The sequence below is a fragment of the Colobus angolensis genome, unplaced genomic scaffold (assembly GCF_000951035.1).
Source record: "Colobus angolensis palliatus isolate OR3802 unplaced genomic scaffold, Cang.pa_1.0 Scaffold182, whole genome shotgun sequence".
In the NCBI taxonomy this organism is placed as follows: Eukaryota; Metazoa; Chordata; class Mammalia; order Primates; family Cercopithecidae; genus Colobus; species Colobus angolensis.
The window spans coordinates 2,833,086-2,850,911 of NW_012114955.1; the positions used below are offsets into that span (position 1 = coordinate 2,833,086).

General features: G+C 52.8%; 1 protein-coding gene across 1 annotated transcript; it reads left to right on the top strand.

Annotated features, from left to right (window-relative positions):
• Positions 1-9,512: 9,512 nt before the first annotated feature.
• Positions 9,513-17,304, top strand: CPA1 (carboxypeptidase A1 (pancreatic)). Its single transcript, XM_011939608.1, has 10 exons — positions 9,513-9,727; positions 10,237-10,318; positions 10,778-11,011; positions 11,262-11,363; positions 12,554-12,655; positions 12,847-12,957; positions 13,695-13,785; positions 14,305-14,504; positions 15,007-15,091; positions 17,020-17,304. Exons 1-10 carry the CDS (start codon positions 9,663-9,665, stop codon positions 17,205-17,207), a joined length of 1,260 nt encoding a protein of 419 aa, XP_011794998.1. The 5' UTR covers positions 9,513-9,662; the 3' UTR covers positions 17,208-17,304.
• Positions 17,305-17,826: the final 522 nt, after the last annotated feature.

Genomic DNA, 17,826 nt, shown 5'->3' on the forward strand with positions numbered 1-17,826 from the left:
TGCCCGGGAGGAGTTGGGCTTTGGGTTTCCCAGCTCTGCTATTGTGTACTGGGGCTGGAGGTGGCTGCCACAGAGGGAGGCCAGTCATTCTCTGGAGTACTTCCTGGGGGCTGCCTTGGCCCTAGCCTAAAGCAGTGTGGTCTGCAGACCACAGACCTCACATCACCTTGGAGCTTAGTCCCAGCCCTACTAAATCCAAGTCTCTGAGGGGTGGGGCCTAGGAGATTCGAATGCCAAACTGGAGAAGAACTGGCCTAAGGGCAGGAGGCCTGGACTCTGATGAGCTTCCCAGTAACCGCCAAAATAAACTCTTTTCTAGCACTTACAATGTGCCAGGCACAGTGCCAAGCGCATTAGGGGATTCAACACGTTGCCTCCTCACAGCTCTCAGAAGCAGGACTATTACTGTCCTTATTTTCAGACAAGGAAGTGACTCAGGCTCAGAGAGGATAGTCGCTGAAAGGCACACAGGTCCTGAGTGGCAGGCCTGGGACTGACCTGCAGGCTGGTAGATCATCATCTGCCTTCAGGACCTGAACCCGACTCAAGGCCGAGGCTCTGCAGGATCAGGGATGAGGAACTTGTTCTCACAGCCAGCTTGGCCAGATCTCTGAGCAGCCATCAAGCTCACAAAAGTTGAGGCTGAAACTGCTGTCCAGAGGAGGTCTTCTTTTTTTTCTTTTTTTGAGATGGAGTTTTGCTCTTGCTGCCCAAGGCACAATCTTGGCTCACTGCAACCTCTGCCTGCCGGGTTCAAGTGATTCTCCTGCCTCAGCCTCCTGAGTAGCTGGGATTAAGGCATGTGCCACCATGCTAGGCTAATTTTGTATTTTTAGTAGAGATGGGGTTTCTCCGTGTTGGTCAGGCTGGTTTGGAACCCCCGACCTCAGGTGATCTGTCCCCCTCAGCCTCCCAAAGGCTGGGATTACAGGCATGAGCCACCACACCCAGCCCCAGATGGAGGTCTTCTTAAAAAGCCCAAGGTGCTACCTGGTGGCCCTGTCTACCTCTCCTGCCTTGCGCCAGTTCCTCTTGCCTCCCTGCTCACCAGCTCCAACCTCACCGGCTCCTCTCAGTTCCCTCAACATCAGTGCTCCTGTTCAGCAGGCCCCACTGGTGGCTTTGTGTGTGCTGCTTCCCTGGAACATTCTTTCCCCCCTCTCTCCTCCTTCAATATCCTTTCCTCACACATCCTAGGACCACCCACTGGAAGTAGAGCTTCTCCTATTATTCTCTTTTCCAATACTTCATTTATTTCCTTCAGAGCAATGCAATGATAATAAATAACTAATTGACCTCTTAGTCTACTGCTGTCTGTCACCACCCTTGTGTGTGAGCTACATGAGGGCAGGGGCCATATCTGTGTTGCTCACTCTCTCTGCACCTGTCAGCACTGGGCACATAGAAGATTCTCTATATTTGTTAAAGGACTGTTTCTCCTCAGCCTAGTAAAATTAGGACTAGGTTTCACTTTACGTGGCAGAAGTCCACCTTACTGTGGCTTAACCAGATAGGGGTTTTATTTCTGTCATATAACAAGTAGCCATGTGAGGTGGGCAGTCCAGGGCTGGACAGTGACTCCTGGGTGTACTGGGGACCCAGACCCTTCTGATCTCTTCTGCTTCACCATTCTGCTCTATTTTGACCTCTACTTTCAAGATGGCTGCTCTACCTCCCTTGTGATGGAATTCCAGGCAGGAAGAGCAAGGGGCAAACAAGTGAGCCAGCAGAGGTGGCGGGTCCAGAGACTTTGCCTTACACTATATTTGTTGAAACTCTGTCATGTGGCCATGCCCAACTCCAAGGGAGGCTGGGAAATTGCTCTCTAGCTGGGCACATTGCTGCCGCAAAGAAAACTGGAGTTCTGTGGGCAAGGAGGAAGGGAAGAACGGATATTTGGAAGGAGCCAGCAGAATCTGCAGCAGCTTCTCTGAGGGGCAGGGAGGATCTGAAGAGGCCTCAGAATCTGTTTCTTCCTCTCATTTATCAAGGACTTAATCCCAAAGCCATAGAATTTTCCAGATGTTTTAGCCCAACCCGCTCATTTTTGCAGTTATGAAGACAGGGGCCTCTGGATCACAAGATTTGCACAAGGCCCCATGTGAATTTAACAGCTGGGAGAAGACTAAAGCCAGGGGGCTGCTCTAGTCCCAGCCCCACTGCGGCTTCCTTCCACCACAGATTCAGGGCCCACCCTCCTGGGTCTCCTCAGCCTTCAGCAAGCCCAGAGAGTTGATGGCAGGGGTTTAAGTTTATCAAATAAAAGCTCAAGATGTAGACATGCAAGTTGTAGAGCTGTTACAGAAGAGCCTTCTCCTTTTTATAAACCCTGAACGTTTTCCCCCCATTTTCTGAAGTATATAATGCTAAACAGCAGCTCCGTTTTTCAACATACTGCTTTGGTGGTGGTTTCTTTTTTTTTTTTTTTCCCAACAAACTGCTCTTTTTAGGTATGTTTTTTCATCCTTTACACCAGCAAAATTTATGAGCATTTATTTAAAAGAAAAAAGCATTGGAAAAACTGAAGAGAGAAAGAGCAATTCTACATATGGAAAGCTATAAAGAACCACAGCAAATGTGCTGCGGTTATTGCTTTCTTAAAAAAACAAACCAGGCAGGCAGTTTGGAATGTGAGGGGCCTGTGTGAGGCCAGGCTGGCCGGGAGGCCGCGGGGGCTGGGCCGGTGGCAGGGATCCAGGGAGTGCAGTGAGGGGCCCCTCACGCCCCGATCCTCCTCCATGGCCCCTCTGACCGCTCCAGCGAGAAACAGGGCCAGACAGAAAAAGACTTTACTGAGAACATTTAATTTAATGTAAAAATGCTCCTTTAGGAAAACAAGAAGGCCCAGGCAGCCAGTCAGCACAGGCTGGGAGAGAATGCAGCGAACATGGGGCCTGTCAGAGCTTCCCAGACTGGTGGTGGGGACCTCACCAGCACAGAGTCAACAGCAGGCAGGAGGAGGCCTGCGGGGCTCCAGGGCCAGAGGCTAGGACGGGCAAGCCAAACCGGATTTGGGAAACGTGTTATCATTTCCAAGGACTGTCCTGAGTACGTGGGGTTGGAGAACCTTGAAGGCCAAACAAGCTGCCTGGATTTGTCCTTCCGGACGCCTCCCCACCCATTATTTATTGCTGTCACTTTGTTGACGTTCCAGAGCCAGGCCTGGCTGCTGCGGCTCCCAGACCCGGTCCCAGGCATGTTGGGACCCGGGCTGGCTGGGCTCTGTGGAATGTTCCCAGGCAACAGGTCCACTTCCTGGGTTGCAGCCGTGGGTCCTGCTGATACCCCTTCTGTAGCTGACTCTTCCTGCCCTGTCCTCCAGCATGGCCCGCCTGCGTGGGACAGGCCTGCCCCACATCTCAAACTTGGGGGGCAAAAAATGTCCTCCTGTGGAGGAGGCCCCTGAAGGAGAACTCCAGCCTGCTTGGTCGACTGAGGTTCTTCTTCCCTGAGCTTCTAGGATGTCCTTAGTGTGAGAATCCATTTCCTCTGGTCGTCCCTTGCCAGCCTCTTGCTCTGAGGCCTGCAGTTCACCTCTTGCTCTCTCCTAACCAGCTCTGCCAAGCTCTGCAGCTCTCCCTCCGCCTTCCTTCCCTGTCAGACCACCTCTCTCAATTCCCCAAAGCATGGCGAAGACCATGGGGTAACTGTTCCCACAACTTTACTTACGATATGGAAGGCACATACAATATAGAAAATAAAACATGGAACCCGGACGCTGGATGTCTCTGGTGTTGGAGCTGGTGGTTCATGTCCCACCACTGGTCACCCCAATAGGCCTTCACTCTCCTTGACCCTCAGCCAGCTCCCATGCTGCTGGGGGGGCCTGTGCCCCCTCCCACATTGCGGACACCCTCCAGGTGCTCCTGACGCCTGTCAGGCTCCCAGAACCCGAGATGCACCCCTGCCCAGTTCCTCTTAGTGGCAGATCTCCATTCTGAGACTGGGGCTCTGTTCTCAAAGTTCCCTAAAGACCCTGGACACTGGAGGGTTTCTCTCTTCAGGGGACCCTTCCATCAGAGAAAGATTCAGCCTCTACTTCCAGAGAAAAAATACCACTAGCCACTTTAAAGTTTGTTTGTTTTTCACTTTAAAGTTTTGACCGTCCTGCAGCTTCAAAGAAAATACACCAATAGGCTCTGCTGGACACTCGGTTAGAAAAGCAAAATTTAAGGAAGCCACTAACTGGACCTTGTCCTCTCAGCCTCCCACAATGCCCTCAAGCCCTGGTGACCTCCCACTACCAGAGCCTTAGCAGGATGCTAAGCATACTGCCCTGGACATGCATACCCACTGCAAGCCCCAGGCCCTCCCTGGCTCAATCCTTACCTCCCTGCAAACCTGGCATCCTCTCTCCACCCTTACCAGACCTGCCACCATGGCTTGATTTGTTTTGGGGTAAAAAATTTAAGTGTGTCAGGTGCACTGGCTCATGACTATAATCCCAGCATCTTGGGAGGCTGAGGTGGGAGGATTGCTTGAACCCGGGAGTTTGAGACCAGCCTGGGTAACATGGTGAGACCTCATCTCTAAAAAAAAAAAAAAAAAAAAAAACTTAAAAAATTAGCAGGGCATGGTGGTGTGCACCTGTAGTCCCAGCTACCTGGGAGTCTGAGACAGGAGGATCCCTTGAACTTAAGAATTCCAGGCAGCAATGAGCTATGATCACACCGCTGCACCCCAGCCTGGGAAACAGGGTAAGATCCCATCTCAAAAAAAGAAAGAAAAAGAAAAGAAGAGAGAATAAGAAAAAAAGAAAACCCAAATATCCTAGCATTGTAAAGTGTCACCACTGGAAGGGACCATGGAGATTATTCTGACCAACTCTCCCATTTAATAGATGAGGAAACCGAGGCCCAGGTACGTGAAGCGACCTGCCCAAAGTCCTATAACGAGTTTGCAGCAAACCACTTAGAAAGTATTCCTGTTTTATTTTACTCTCTTCTGAAGTTAGAGAATGTCTTTGTATCACCTGTGCACTGTTCCCAGTCACATGTAACAGAAAACCAACTTGAAAAAGCTTGAGGAAAAGAAGAAATTAATTCATTGGCCCATCCAGAGAACTGGGGTTGGGGTGGGATGTCTAAGTCCACCTGAATCATGTGGCCTCAGAGTGGGCAAGGAGTGATCTCTAGGGGAAAATGGAGGTGCTGTTATTAGAAGGAAGAGGCCACCAGGCAGGGTGATGAGAGTGAAAGGTATGCACTGCAGTCCCTGGGCAGTTTTCAGACTTCCTTTCCATCCACACAACCGTGTCATGTCCAACCCTGAGCACACCTGCTGAAGGGAGGCAGCTGAAGTCTCATCTCGCTATTACATCTGGCTCTTCTGACAGCACCCATCATGTTCTCTACAGGGATCTTTCTCCACTGTCCCCTATCGATTCCTAATGTGGACAATGGGGACCAGTTCTCCTTTTGCTTCTTTGACAATCTATTTTCTAGGTTTCAGCTTGGGGGTTTCTGAGCATTGCCTTAGAGCCTCTGTCTACCATGTTTGGGGATGTTCTGGCAGCAGGGCTGTCATGGATAGTTGTCCAGTTTGTGCACTGCTTAAAGTCATCCTGCTGAGAGAAAAAGGGACTATACCTGCCCAGACAAGGAGGGGTGCTGATATGGGCTGGCTGTGTCCCCACCCAAATCTCTTCTTGAATTCCCATGTGTTGTGGGATAGACCCGGTGGGAGGTAATTGAATTATGGGGGCAGGTCTTTCCCATGCTGTTCTTCTGATAGTGAATAAGTCTCATGAGATCTGATGGTTTTTAAAAAGGGGAGTTTCCCTGCACAAACTCTCTCTCTTTGCCTGCTGCCATCCATGTAAGATGTGATTTGCTCCTCCTTGCCTTCCACCATGATCGTGAGGCTTCCCCAGCCATGTGGAACTGTAAGTCCAATCAAACCTCTTTCTTTTGCAAATTGCCCAGTCTCAGGTATATCTTTATCAGCAGTGTGAACATGGACCAAAATAGGCACCTTTCTGCATTTTACATAAAGGCTCTGATAGGCTAGAATTGTTCCCCTTTTCTGAAAATACAAACACTTTAAAAGCTTAATAGGTGCATCAGTTAGAATGCTTTTTTCAACAATAGAAACTCCAACTAACAAAAAAGAAAATTACATTCTTTCATATATATAGACCTAAACATATATATAAACATACATATATATAGTCTGAAGGTGAGGCAACAGACCTGACAGCATCCAGAGAAAGGTGCCCTATTTTTGGGAGTGGGGAAACCTTTTCTAGAAGCTTCTTCACAGGCCTCCTCTCATATCTCATTGGCAAAGCTGGGTCATGTGCCCACCTTTAAACCACTGACTTGCAAAAGCAAATGAGGTTTCTTCAATTGTCTTAGACCAGTCAGAATTTGTCCCTGAGCTGGCAATGGCAGCATTCCTGGGGGCAGATGCTGACTCACAATCTGGTTTGTTTAGCCAGGCAGAAAAGGTGAGGGACGCTGTGGGCCACAGTCAGCGAGGCTGCAGCAGGCCTCCCACTGTTTGCGTTCTGGCACTTGCCCATGACTCATTCTTGAATCTAGATCCCAGCCTGGTGGCTTCTTTCTCATGGCAATAGGTCCTGGTGCTCTATTTACCCAGCCCTCAGCCTGGTGGCCTCCATCTTTGCCCTTGCCTTGCTTGGACCAATGTGAAACCATCACATGGAGTGGGAAGGCAGAACCTTCGCCCTCTGACCTAGGTTACATTCTAGCAAATTGGCCTTTACCAAGAGGTACCTTTTTGACTTCCTGAGGTGGTCAGGAGGGGCCTGGAGCATCAGGCTTAGCTCGCACCTGAGACCCAAATTCCTCTGCCATGATGCTGTCTACTTTCTGCTGGTGCTGGCCCTGATGAACTTGTAGCATCGAATTCATCCTTTCCAGCCTCGCAAAAAAATATATGACTCTTGGGCATCTTAAATTGCTGGCTGGAGGTACAAGAGGCTCCCTTGGTGAGTCTGCACCCTTTCCCCCAGGCTGCCCCCTTTTTCAGAGGTGTCATCTTTTCTGAAAGGAATTCACAAAAAGCCCAAGAACCAGCCAACATCCCCCAACATGTGTAATGTGAGCAAAAGAGATTGAAAATTATAGGACAGCTTCATATTTAGGAATATTGTTTTTATAATGCAAACTAAAGAAAGACTCTACAAAACCTTCCTTCCCCATGGGGAGCAGGGTAGAAAAGCCCGAGGACCCTGTGGGGCACCAGCAGATGAGGAGTGGGGAAGACATGACTCCTGGCCTGGGGTAACTTAATTATTTTTTTTAATGTTTTAATTTCATTTTTAACTTTTTAGAGAGATGGGATCTCACTCTCTTGCCCAGGCTGGGGCAATCATGGCTAACTGCAGCCTTGGACTACCAGGCTCAAGAGATCCTCCCGTCCCAGCCTCCTGAGTAGCTGGGACTACAGGCGCCACCATGCCTAGCTAAGGAAGTTTACAGTCTCCACGGAGAGACAAAAATAACATGCTAGGAGCAATGAAGAAGAAATCAATGTGAGTTTGTGTTCAAGCACTAAATAGTGTGATGAACACCTTTCCCTACCTGGCAAAATCCTGTCACTAAGACTTAAGTTAAGCCGGGCATGGTGGCCCAAGCCTATAATCCCAACACCTTCGGAGGCCCAGGTGGGAGGGTTGTGTGAGCCCAGGAGTTCAAGACCAGCCTGAGCAACATAGCAAGACTCCATCTCTACAATAAAAATTTTAAAATTAGCCAAGTGTGGTGGTGCACACGTATAGTCTCAGCTACTCGGGAGGCTGAGGTGGGAGGACCGCTTGAGCCCAGGAGGTTGAGCCTGCAGTGAGCCATGATGGTGCCACTGCTCTCCAGCCTGGGTGACAGAGCAAGAACTTGTCCTAAAAAAAAAAAAAAAAAAAAAAAAAAAAAGCCTAGGTCAAATGTCACCTTCTTGGTAAAGTCTTCCCTGGACTTTGTGCCATAGTGTGTGTCCTTTTAGCCCTCATGGTACTTTCATTACCACATCACAGAAAATGTGCTGTTTAGGTCTCTTGCAGGCAGGAGAGCAGTCCCCAAAAGTCCTTTGCACGTCTAATCCCGTATTGGTGACAGCTTCTTGGAGGACCTGTAGAGGACCAACAAGTTAGTTGGTTACTTCTGTCTTCCCAGCTAGACCGTGAGCTCCCTGAGGTCAGAGAACATCTGTATTGGGTGTTGTGTCCGTGTGGAGCACAGTACTTGGCCCAGAAGATAAGTATTGATTGAATAAATTGACAAAGGGGTGAGCATTTAGAGAAGGAGCAGACAGGTGAGCCAGGAAACAGCCGGAGGAAGCTGCAGCGAGCACTGCAGCCCTGCCAGGGGCCGGTGGGGCCAGCAAGGCTGTACAGGGGAGAGCAGGAGCCTCCGCACAGGCTCCACGTCTGTTAAAAGCGGGTTTAGGGCTTTCTTACCTTCCTAGAGTTAGGCTCCGGAGAGAGTTGTGGGTAAATATAAGGGGGTCACTCTGCCTTGGCATGCGAGGGTTGGCCAGCTAGGGGGTAGGGTAGGGAGGCAGTGGGAGTGGACAGAAACTAGAATGGGCACTATGGCTGTCACCAGTGCCCAAGGTCGGGGTGCTGACACAGAACAGAGACTCGAGATGGTGCCAGGAAAGCCCTGGGGGCCCTGTGGATGAGGGTAGATTTGTGGGAGACGTCTCTGGGGTGAGATCAGCATCCAGAACCCAGTGAATTCCCCTGTGTGGGTTCCGGTTTCTCCTGGATACTGTGCAGTCCCGACAGGGGTCTGGGTGGCTCCCCCCGCCACATTTGCTATTCAGACGACATCTGGTTACTGTTCCTGTCAAGGGCAACCCTGACCTCAGGGCCCTGTAGCGGTGGGGGTGGAGGGAAATGCCGGCAAGGGCTGGGCTCCTGCCCCCCCTGCTGCTGTCCGGGCTGGACTCCCACAGGACCCTAAGGCCAGCAGGAGGGGGCTGGGAAGTCCCACAGAAGGGCATGTGCCCTGCACAGGGTCAGGGCAGCCTGGGCAAAGCTGGCGTGGTGAGAGGCCAAACAGACGCAAAAGGTTAGTCCACCCTGCTGGTCTCTCCAAGCCATCAGGGTCCGTGGGAGGAGGAGGTGTCAGGCACTCTGCAGGTATCTGTGCCTCACACAGGTCTAATGGGGGAAAGCCTGGGCCTGCCCGAAGCCGCTATGGGGACGAGAGGGCAGAGGCCTGGCTTGCTTGATCCCAGGAATGAAAGGCTGGTACTCAGGAGCATGCAACAAGGAGACGCCTAGAATGAGGCCCCAGCGGGAGCGACCACTTGGAGTCCTGGCTCCTTCTCCGCTGCCCAGTGGGCAAACAGAACCGCAGCTTTAGGGTGTGGGCAGGCAGAGTCCTGGCTGGGACTCCAGGAGGCCTCGAGCCCCCGCTGACCCTCAGGCCCCGCTGACCCTCAGGCCCTGCTGACCCCAGATGGTCGGGGGTGGAGCTCTGGCTTATCTCTCCAGCTGCGCAGTTCCCTGCCACTTTATCAGGGAGAGTGAGAGGGTGTCAGAGCTCAGAACTCCCACCCCAGCCTCCCCGTGGGACAGGACCCAGGTGCTGGGGGAGAACAGCCCTTGGGAGCAGCCAGGAGTCCTCGGTACTGGGAGGGTTTAAAAGCTGGGGGGCCGACTCGGCCTCAGTCTGACCTTCCCTCCCGGCGGCAGCATGCGGGGGTTGCTGGTGTTGAGTGTCCTGCTGGGGGCTGTCTTCGGCAAGGAGGAATTTGTGGGGTATGGATGTGGAGAGGAGGGGGTGCTCTCTGAGGGTGATGGGGAGGACTCAGCCTCCAACCAGTGGAGGAGACAGACAGACACATGGCAACACAGCCAGAGAGGATGGCCTGGCACCACCTGGGACAGCTGGCAGATGAGGAACCAGGGTTGGGAAGAGGTTGTGTCTCCCAAGACAGTCTCCTGAGCCCTGGAGAAATCTGAGCTCTGAGGAGGAGTTTTCAGGAGAGGAGAAAGTAGGAGGCCTGGCTGGCTTGGAACAGAGACATAGTTCGAACTGGGATCGAGACAGTAACAGTGTCTAGAAGTTTCTAAAGATGGGGAGAGAAGGGGTTAGGGAGCCCAGGCCTCTCCTTGCTGAGATCCTCAGTGCTTTCCCCTGCCCAGCCCAGAGGACCAGGCCCAGTGCAGGGATTCTGGGCTGCTGCCTCCCTCCTGCACCTGGGGAGTGCTCGTGGCCAGGGCAGGTGCGGTCTTGGGTGCTCACTCCCCACTCCCACTCTGCCCAGGCATCAGGTGCTCCGAATCTCTGCAGCCGATGAGGCCCAGGTGCAGAAGGTGAAGGAGCTGGAGGACCTGGAGCATCTGCAGGTCAGAAGAGGGGAAAAGGGCTCTCCGGGGCCCCAGGGTATCAGCTGGGGCCACCCCAGGTCCCCACCAGCCTCTGCGGCCAACTGTGCTTGAGCGCTCTCCACCCAACAAGGAGATGTGGAATTGACCCTGTTAGGAAGCGACTTCAACCCCACAGCTCCAGAGTCTTGCTGCCCTTGAGCACCTAGGCAATGTGCCGGGCCCCTTTCCGGTTCCTCCCTCTGCCTTACTGTCTCAAAGGCCTCTCACTCTGCTCCTAGGCCATTTCCCTGACTACACTGGACTCTCCAGTCCCCAGGGTTTCCCCATCTTTCTCTGCCCCTATTATCCCTGTCCCACGCCCAATTATATGAGAACTTCTGGCACCAACAGCTCCTCCCAGGCCAGCCCTGTCCCTGCTTGCTGTCCTGGCTGCTGCCCCCAGCCCGCTGTGACCGTGCCGGCTCTTGTCCTCCCCAGCTGGACTTCTGGAGGGGCCCTGCCCACCCTGGCTCCCCCATCGACGTCAGAGTGCCCTTCCCCAGCATCCAGGCGGTCAAGATCTTTCTGGAGTCCAATGGCATCAGCTATGACACCATGATTGAGGACGTGCAGTCGCTGCTGGACGAGGAGCAGGAGCAGATGTTCGCCTTCCGGTCCCGAGCGCGCTCCACCGACACCTTTAACTACACCACCTACCACACCCTGGAGGAGGTGAGGGCGCCCCTAGCGGCTGCTCCCCGCAGCAACCAGCTCTTCATCATGGCTGGCAGGAATGGGGCAGGGGCAGGGCCAGGGCCAGCCTGGGTGTGCGCAGCACCTGCTCTGTTTCCATGTGGCCTGTGTGGTCGTAGCTCCATTGCATTGCAGGGCTCACAGCAGTCTGGGATGGTGGAGCTGCTAAGGGAAGCATCTGGGTGCCCAGAAGCTATTAAGGCCAGTCGTCTCTTCTTTCCCACCTCAGATCTATGACTTCCTGGACCTACTGGTAGCAGAAAACCCACACCTTGTCAGCAAGATCCAGATTGGCAATACCTATGAAGGGCGTCCCATTTACGTGCTGAAGGTAACATCCACATGTGGACATACACACGGGAGAATGGACCCACACGTGGCATCCGTGATGGGCGTGGGCTGTCATGAAGAAATGACGGTCCCAGGGAACACGCTGTTAGATGGACTCCCCATGCAGACATTTGGAAAGGCCTGAGTCTCCACCCTGGTCTTCGCGTGTGTACCCCTGCCCATACACAAACTCTTAGGTGATCCAGTGTTTCCATCAAGTGTCACATTGTGGAAGGTATTGTGGAGTCTGGGTAGTCCAGATAAAGTGTTTTCTTGAGACAGAGTCTCGCTGTGTCACCAGGCTGGAGTGCAGTGGTGTGATCTCAGCTCACTGCAAGCTCCGCCTCCTGGGTTTATGCGGTTCTCCTGCCTCAGCCTCCAGAGTAACTGAGGCTACAAGCACACACCACCATGCCCGGATAGTTTTTTTTTTTTTTTTTTTTGAGATGGAGTCTCGCTCTGTCACCCAGGCTGTAGTACAGTGGCACAGTGGCACAGTGGCACGATCTCTGCTCACCACAACCTCCACCTCCTGGGTTCAAGCGATTCCCCTGCCTCAGCCTCCCAAGTAGCTGGGATTCCAGGTGCCTGCCACCATGTCTGGCTAATTTTTTGTATTTTTAGCAGAGACAGGGTTTCACAGTATTAGCCAGGATGGTCTCGATCTCCTGACCTTGTGATCCGCCTGCCTCAGCCTCCCAAAGTGCTGGGATTACAGGCATGAGCCACTGCCCCTGGCCGATAATTTTTATATTTTTAGTAGAGACAGGGTTTCGCCATGTTGCCCTGGCTGGTCTCAAACTCCTGGGCTCAAGTGATCTACCCGCCTCAGCCTCCCAAAGTGCTGGGATTTCAGGTGTGAGCCACCATGGCCCGACCCAGAGAAAGTGTTTTATTTGTGATGTCCCCCAGAGAACTGTCCGAGCAGCAGAACAACGGAAGGGCCAGGGGCCTGGCCCCAAGTCATATTCACCCCAAGCTTGGGCTGAGGGCAGGAGGCCAGGCTCTGTGGGATCCCTGTCCAGCCCCCAGCCCCACACCCATCTGAGTGATGGCCCCACAAGCAGAGCCTTTACCTGAGATACACAGAGAGCAGGTGGTCTCTGGCCCTGATTGGGGTCTCCTTCAGGGCAGCGAGATGAGGCCCCAGCTGTGAAATTTTCTCTGATCACTCCGCTGCTTCCTCTCCAGTTCAGCACGGGGGGCAGTAAGTGTCCAGCCATCTGGATCGACGCAGGCATCCATTCCCGGGAGTGGGTCACTCAGGCCAGTGGGGTCTGGTTTGCAAAGAAGGTAAGGTCGGGGAGGTGAGAAGGGCTCTCACCTGGTGGGACGTTAGTGTCCAAGGCCCACAGAAGCCTGGGCCTCCCTTTGCCCATCCAGAAGCAGTGACCACAGAGGACATGGGGGAAGGTATCCATTGCTGTGACTTGGCAGATGCCTGGCCCAGCCTACGCTGCCCCTCTGCCCCTCTAACCCCCCAGATCACTCAAGACTATGGGCAGGATGCAGCTTTCACCGCCATTCTCGACACCCTGGACATCTTCCTGGAGATCGTCACCAACCCTGATGGCTTTGCCTTCACCCACAGCAAGGTACCGGCCTTCTTCTGTCCTTGGGGGAAGCAGGATGGGCCTCTGGCTTCTAAGCCGCACAAGTAGCTCACACCTGATCTCAACCCCCAGAAGTCAAGGGAGGAGCAATCAGACCTGTGCTCTAGCCGAGGGTGTCTCAACTGTGGCATGATTGGCATTTGGGGTGAATGATTCTTTGTCATTCGGGCTGTCCTGTGCATCCAAGGTGTTTCTAGCATCCTAACCTTATACCCATTCAGTGCCAGTTGGAGCCCCCTCTCCAGTGGTGACAACCAAAATGTCTTCAGCTATTGTAAAATATCTCAGGGGAGGGTCAAGATTGCCCCCAGTGGAGGCCCACTGCCCCAGACCTTACTTCCTGGTCCTACTTCTGTTTTTATGGCAAATAAAACATCCGACTAATGACACAGGGCCACAATCTTGGCGGGGGACACCTCATGGCTTCTTGGCCACATAGAACCCTCTGGCCAAATGCCATCCTATGGCCTTCCCCACTCTCCTTCACGCGATGCCCCCTCTGCTGATCTTCCTCCCCGACAACCAGCTGGGAGTGGATCCCATCCCAAGCTGTGCCTGTAGCTCAGCTCCCTATCAGAGCACTAGTGTTGAGGGCTTCCACCTCCAGGGAACCCTCTCCCGAGTCCACTCTGCTCTCTGCAGCCTCTGAACCACCCCCACCCGCACTGTGACGAGCGCCACACATGCCTCGGGGTGGCTGATCCTGTTTTCTTCCTCAGGATCGCATGTGGCGCAAGACTCGGTCCCTCACAGCAGGCTCCCTCTGTGTTGGCGTGGACCCCAACAGGAACTGGGATGCTGGCTTTGGGTGTAAGGCCCAGAGTGTCTTGGGAACAAGGATGGGACGGCCTGGAATGGCTCCTCACCACTGCTCTTGCTCCCGCCTCTCTCCTGCCCCTGCAGTGAGGGGAGGTTGGGGGGTGGCAGCTTTGCCTCTGAGGGCTCTTGGGGATGGAGGCTGTGCTCTGAGAGTTGGTTGTTACTTGTCTGTAAAAGGCAAGTTCCTTGCAAATGGACTAAGGTCTGAAATCCTATCTAGGGGGCTTCTAGCTTAACCTGAAGTCCTCCCTCCTTGGCCACGTCTCTGTGAGAACTAGTCTCCACTGAGGAGCCCGTCTTCCCTCCCTGGGCGTGTCCATCAGCTCTGCCCAAACCAGGCTGGGAGGGCAGCACCCCCAGGTTATAGAAGGCCTCTGGGCTTTCCTGAATCCAGGGGTGGGAGTGAGCCCTTTTGTACCCACCTCACCCCCAACTCCATGCAAAGAACTGGATTCCAGAAGCCACAGAAACTGGAGGAGCCACACCACCATGCCCTCTGTCCCCCCACAGTGGCTGGAGCCAGCAGCAACCCCTGCTCACAGACTTACCGTGGCAAGTTTGCCAATTCTGAAGTGGAGGTCAAGTCCATCGTGGACTTTGTGAAGGACCATGGGAACATCAAGGCCTTCATCTCCCTCCACAGCTACTCCCAGCTCCTCCTGTATCCCTATGGCTACAAAACAGAACCAGCCCCTGACCAGGATGAGCTGGTAGGCACTGACCTCGGCATGGTCCCTCGTCCCCAAGGTGGCTTCGGACAGGCCTGGGCTTTCCCCAGTTAGACCTGCGTAAGGCACAGATACCTCCAGAGTGCCTGACACCTCTTCCTCCCGCAGACCCTGATGGCTTGGGAAGACCAGCAGGGTGGACTACCATTTTTTTCTGAGAAATCGAGGCACAGAGGTGATGGAGTCACTTCTGTCATGTGACAGAGCAAGGGGCAGGGCTAGACTTCGATCTTAGGCACCACATGTGGAGGTACATGTGACTGAAGGGCAGAGAAGGCCAGCTGGACACACTGAAGGGCCAGAAAACTGTGCTGACAGGCTCCCGGGCTGAGCTTGCAGGCTAAGCAGGCTCTGTGCTCCCTGCGAGAGGCCCCCGTCTGCAGGGTGCTTCTCCTAGGCTCCCCTGCCAGCCCCCAGACTACCCTGGCCATGCTGTTCCAGGAGCCTGGCCGTGACAGGTGGCCTTGTTTGGTGTTTTGTCCAGGATCAGCTTTCCAAGGCTGCTGTGAAAGCCCTGGCCTCTCTCTACGGAACCAACTTCAAGTATGGCAGCATCATCAAGGCAATTTGTAAGTGGCTATGTGGTCTCTCTTGGTGGGCCGGTGAGGAACATCTGCTGGCTCTCCCTGACCACAGGAGTATCCCTCATGGAAGGAAGTAGCCAAGGGCACCCAGATCTGCCAACTGCTGGCGAGGGCTGTTCTGAGGGGTGGGCAGTCCTTTTCCGGACATGAACTCTGCTCCCTTTGATACTTTCAGACAAATGTGAATTCCTCTGACAGCTCTTGTCCTCTTGTGTTGGGGCCAAGTCTAGTTTTTTGATTGGATGGGGTGGAAAGTCCTGCTGGGATCTGCAGATCACCAGGAAATTCAACTTAAAAAAACACTTCTCGGGGGCAGGGTGCGGTGGCTCACGCCTGTAATCCCAGCACTTTGGGAGGCCGAGGCGGGCGGATCATGAGGTCAGGAGATTGAGGCCATCCTGGCTAACACGGTGAAACCCTGTCTCTATTAAAACTACAAAAAATTAGCCAGGCGTGGTGGCAGGCGCCTGTAGTCCCAGCTACTCAGGAGGCTGAGGCACAAGAATTGCTTGAACCCGGGAGGCGGAGGTTGCAGTGAGCTGAGAGCACACCACTGCACTCCAGCCTGGGCTACAGAGCGAGACTCCATCTCAAAACAAAACAAAACACACCACCACCACCACCAACAAAAAAAACACTTCTCCTCCAGTGCCCCTCAGTTAGAGAATAGGCCTGATTTATTCCTCACTTATTTATTCATGCACTGCCCCTGAGAGAAGCATTACTGAATCAAAATGGAATTAACTCAACAAATGTTAATTGAACACCTACTATGCACCAGGCCCTGTTTCATGCACTTGGGATATAGCTATGAATGAAATAAGCAAAGATCAGGGAACTTTCTAGCCAGGGAGACTGACAATGAACATAAATAAGTAAATGATACAGTATGTGAGGTGACAAATGCTGGGGAGGAAAACTAAAACTAGACCAGGTGAGGTGAATCAGAAACACTGGGGTGGAGGTGGAGCAGGTGGGTTGAAGGGCAGGCCTCTTTGAGAGAGTGACATTTGGGCAAATATTGAAGGAAATGGGTGGAGGATATGGCAGCCAGGAGGCTACCCAGCTAGGAAGAGCCTTCCAGGCAGAGGAACATTCTAGAGCAAAGGCTCTACACTGTGATCTGGTCAGGGATGTTGCTGGAACAACAAGACTGGTGTGCCTGCCTCCAAGTACCTGAAGGTCGAAACTGGGTAGAGGGCTGACGGGGATGAGCTGTGTACACACCTCACACCCTTCCTGCCAGAGTGCCTAGGTTTTGGTGGACAAGCAGGTCACAATCTTATCCAAGGTTGACCTCACTTTTGGACTCCAGGCCTTCTTTGGAAACTGATTCAACTCTGAGTCAAGGTTTTGCTTCATTCAACCTTGTCAAGTTAAATTCTGATATGCAGCCTACTGCTCTCTCCCGGGCCAATTCAAAAGTGGCTTCATTACCCGCTGTTAATTAGTTTCCCGGGCAAAGTTTCCTCCTAAAAGAAAGACAAGTGGCTTTTGCTTTGACTCTGGCTCTTTGCACTTTCCCCCTTGCAGACCAGCATCCCAGGGGAACAAATCCTGGTTACCCAAGCAGGGAACTCAGGTATATTTAGGGGCTTCACCGAAGTGGTTGTTGGACAGAGGCTGTTTTCAGAGGGGCTTATGCAATTGCAGAGACTTCCTTGCATCCCCCAGTGAACCAGTGAATAGGGGAACCATTGCTGGTCTCCTCTTTGGACCTCTTGGCTTAGATTTTTTAGTGGGAGTTTCTTGGAAGTGAGGCTGCTTGGTCAACAGCAGACCTTAGTAGACACTGACTCCACTCAGCATTGCACAAGGCACAGAGCTTTGGACAGTGTTGGATCGTTAACCCAACCCATGTAAATGTTCCCAAAGTGATTGACCCTTTCTCTCCTGTTTTACTCCTGCCCCAGATCAAGCCAGTGGAAGCAGTATTGACTGGACCTACAACCAGGGCATCAAGTACTCCTTCACCTTTGAGCTCCGGGACACTGGGAACTACGGCTTCCTACTGCCAGCCTCCCAGATCATCCCCACGGCCCAGGAGACGTGGCTGGCGCTTCTGACCATCATGGAGCACACCCTGAATCACCCCTACTGAGCTGATCCTTTGACACCCTCCTTGTCCTCCTCTCTGGCCCCACTCAGGCAACCAAATAAAGTTTGAGTGTACCAGGAACAGAATCCTGGGGCTTGCATGTGGAATGCATGTGGCATGTCTGCCTCTTCAAGCTGGGGCAAAAGTGATTTAGTTCCTGCAGGCCTCACTGGAAATGTGTGGGTGGTTGGGCTAGATGACCCCTACATTCCCCTGCATTCCAACGTCCTGTGAAGTCGTATCCAAGTGGCGTCTGTTTTAATTAGACCACCCTGAGTTCAGCTCACCAGTGGGATGATTTGTTCATACCTTAGTAGCAAGCAGCAGCCACAGCTGCTAACCAAATGCCTGGCACCCCACAGTGGCGTGGAATTCAGTGTGTACAAAGGTCTAGCTAGCTGTGTCCATTCATCTATAAAAGCAACAACCTGGAAGATGAAATATAATAATCCAGGTGGCCACTGCTGTCCAAAATAGATGTCGCAGTCAAGTAAAACCGATTACTAAAGAACAAAATATCATCTTCCATTCCTGAATCACATTGGAAGAAAACAATTGGGTTAAATAAAATCATTAACTGAAGATAAAGAACCAATCCAAAGGCCAATGCCAAGACATTTTA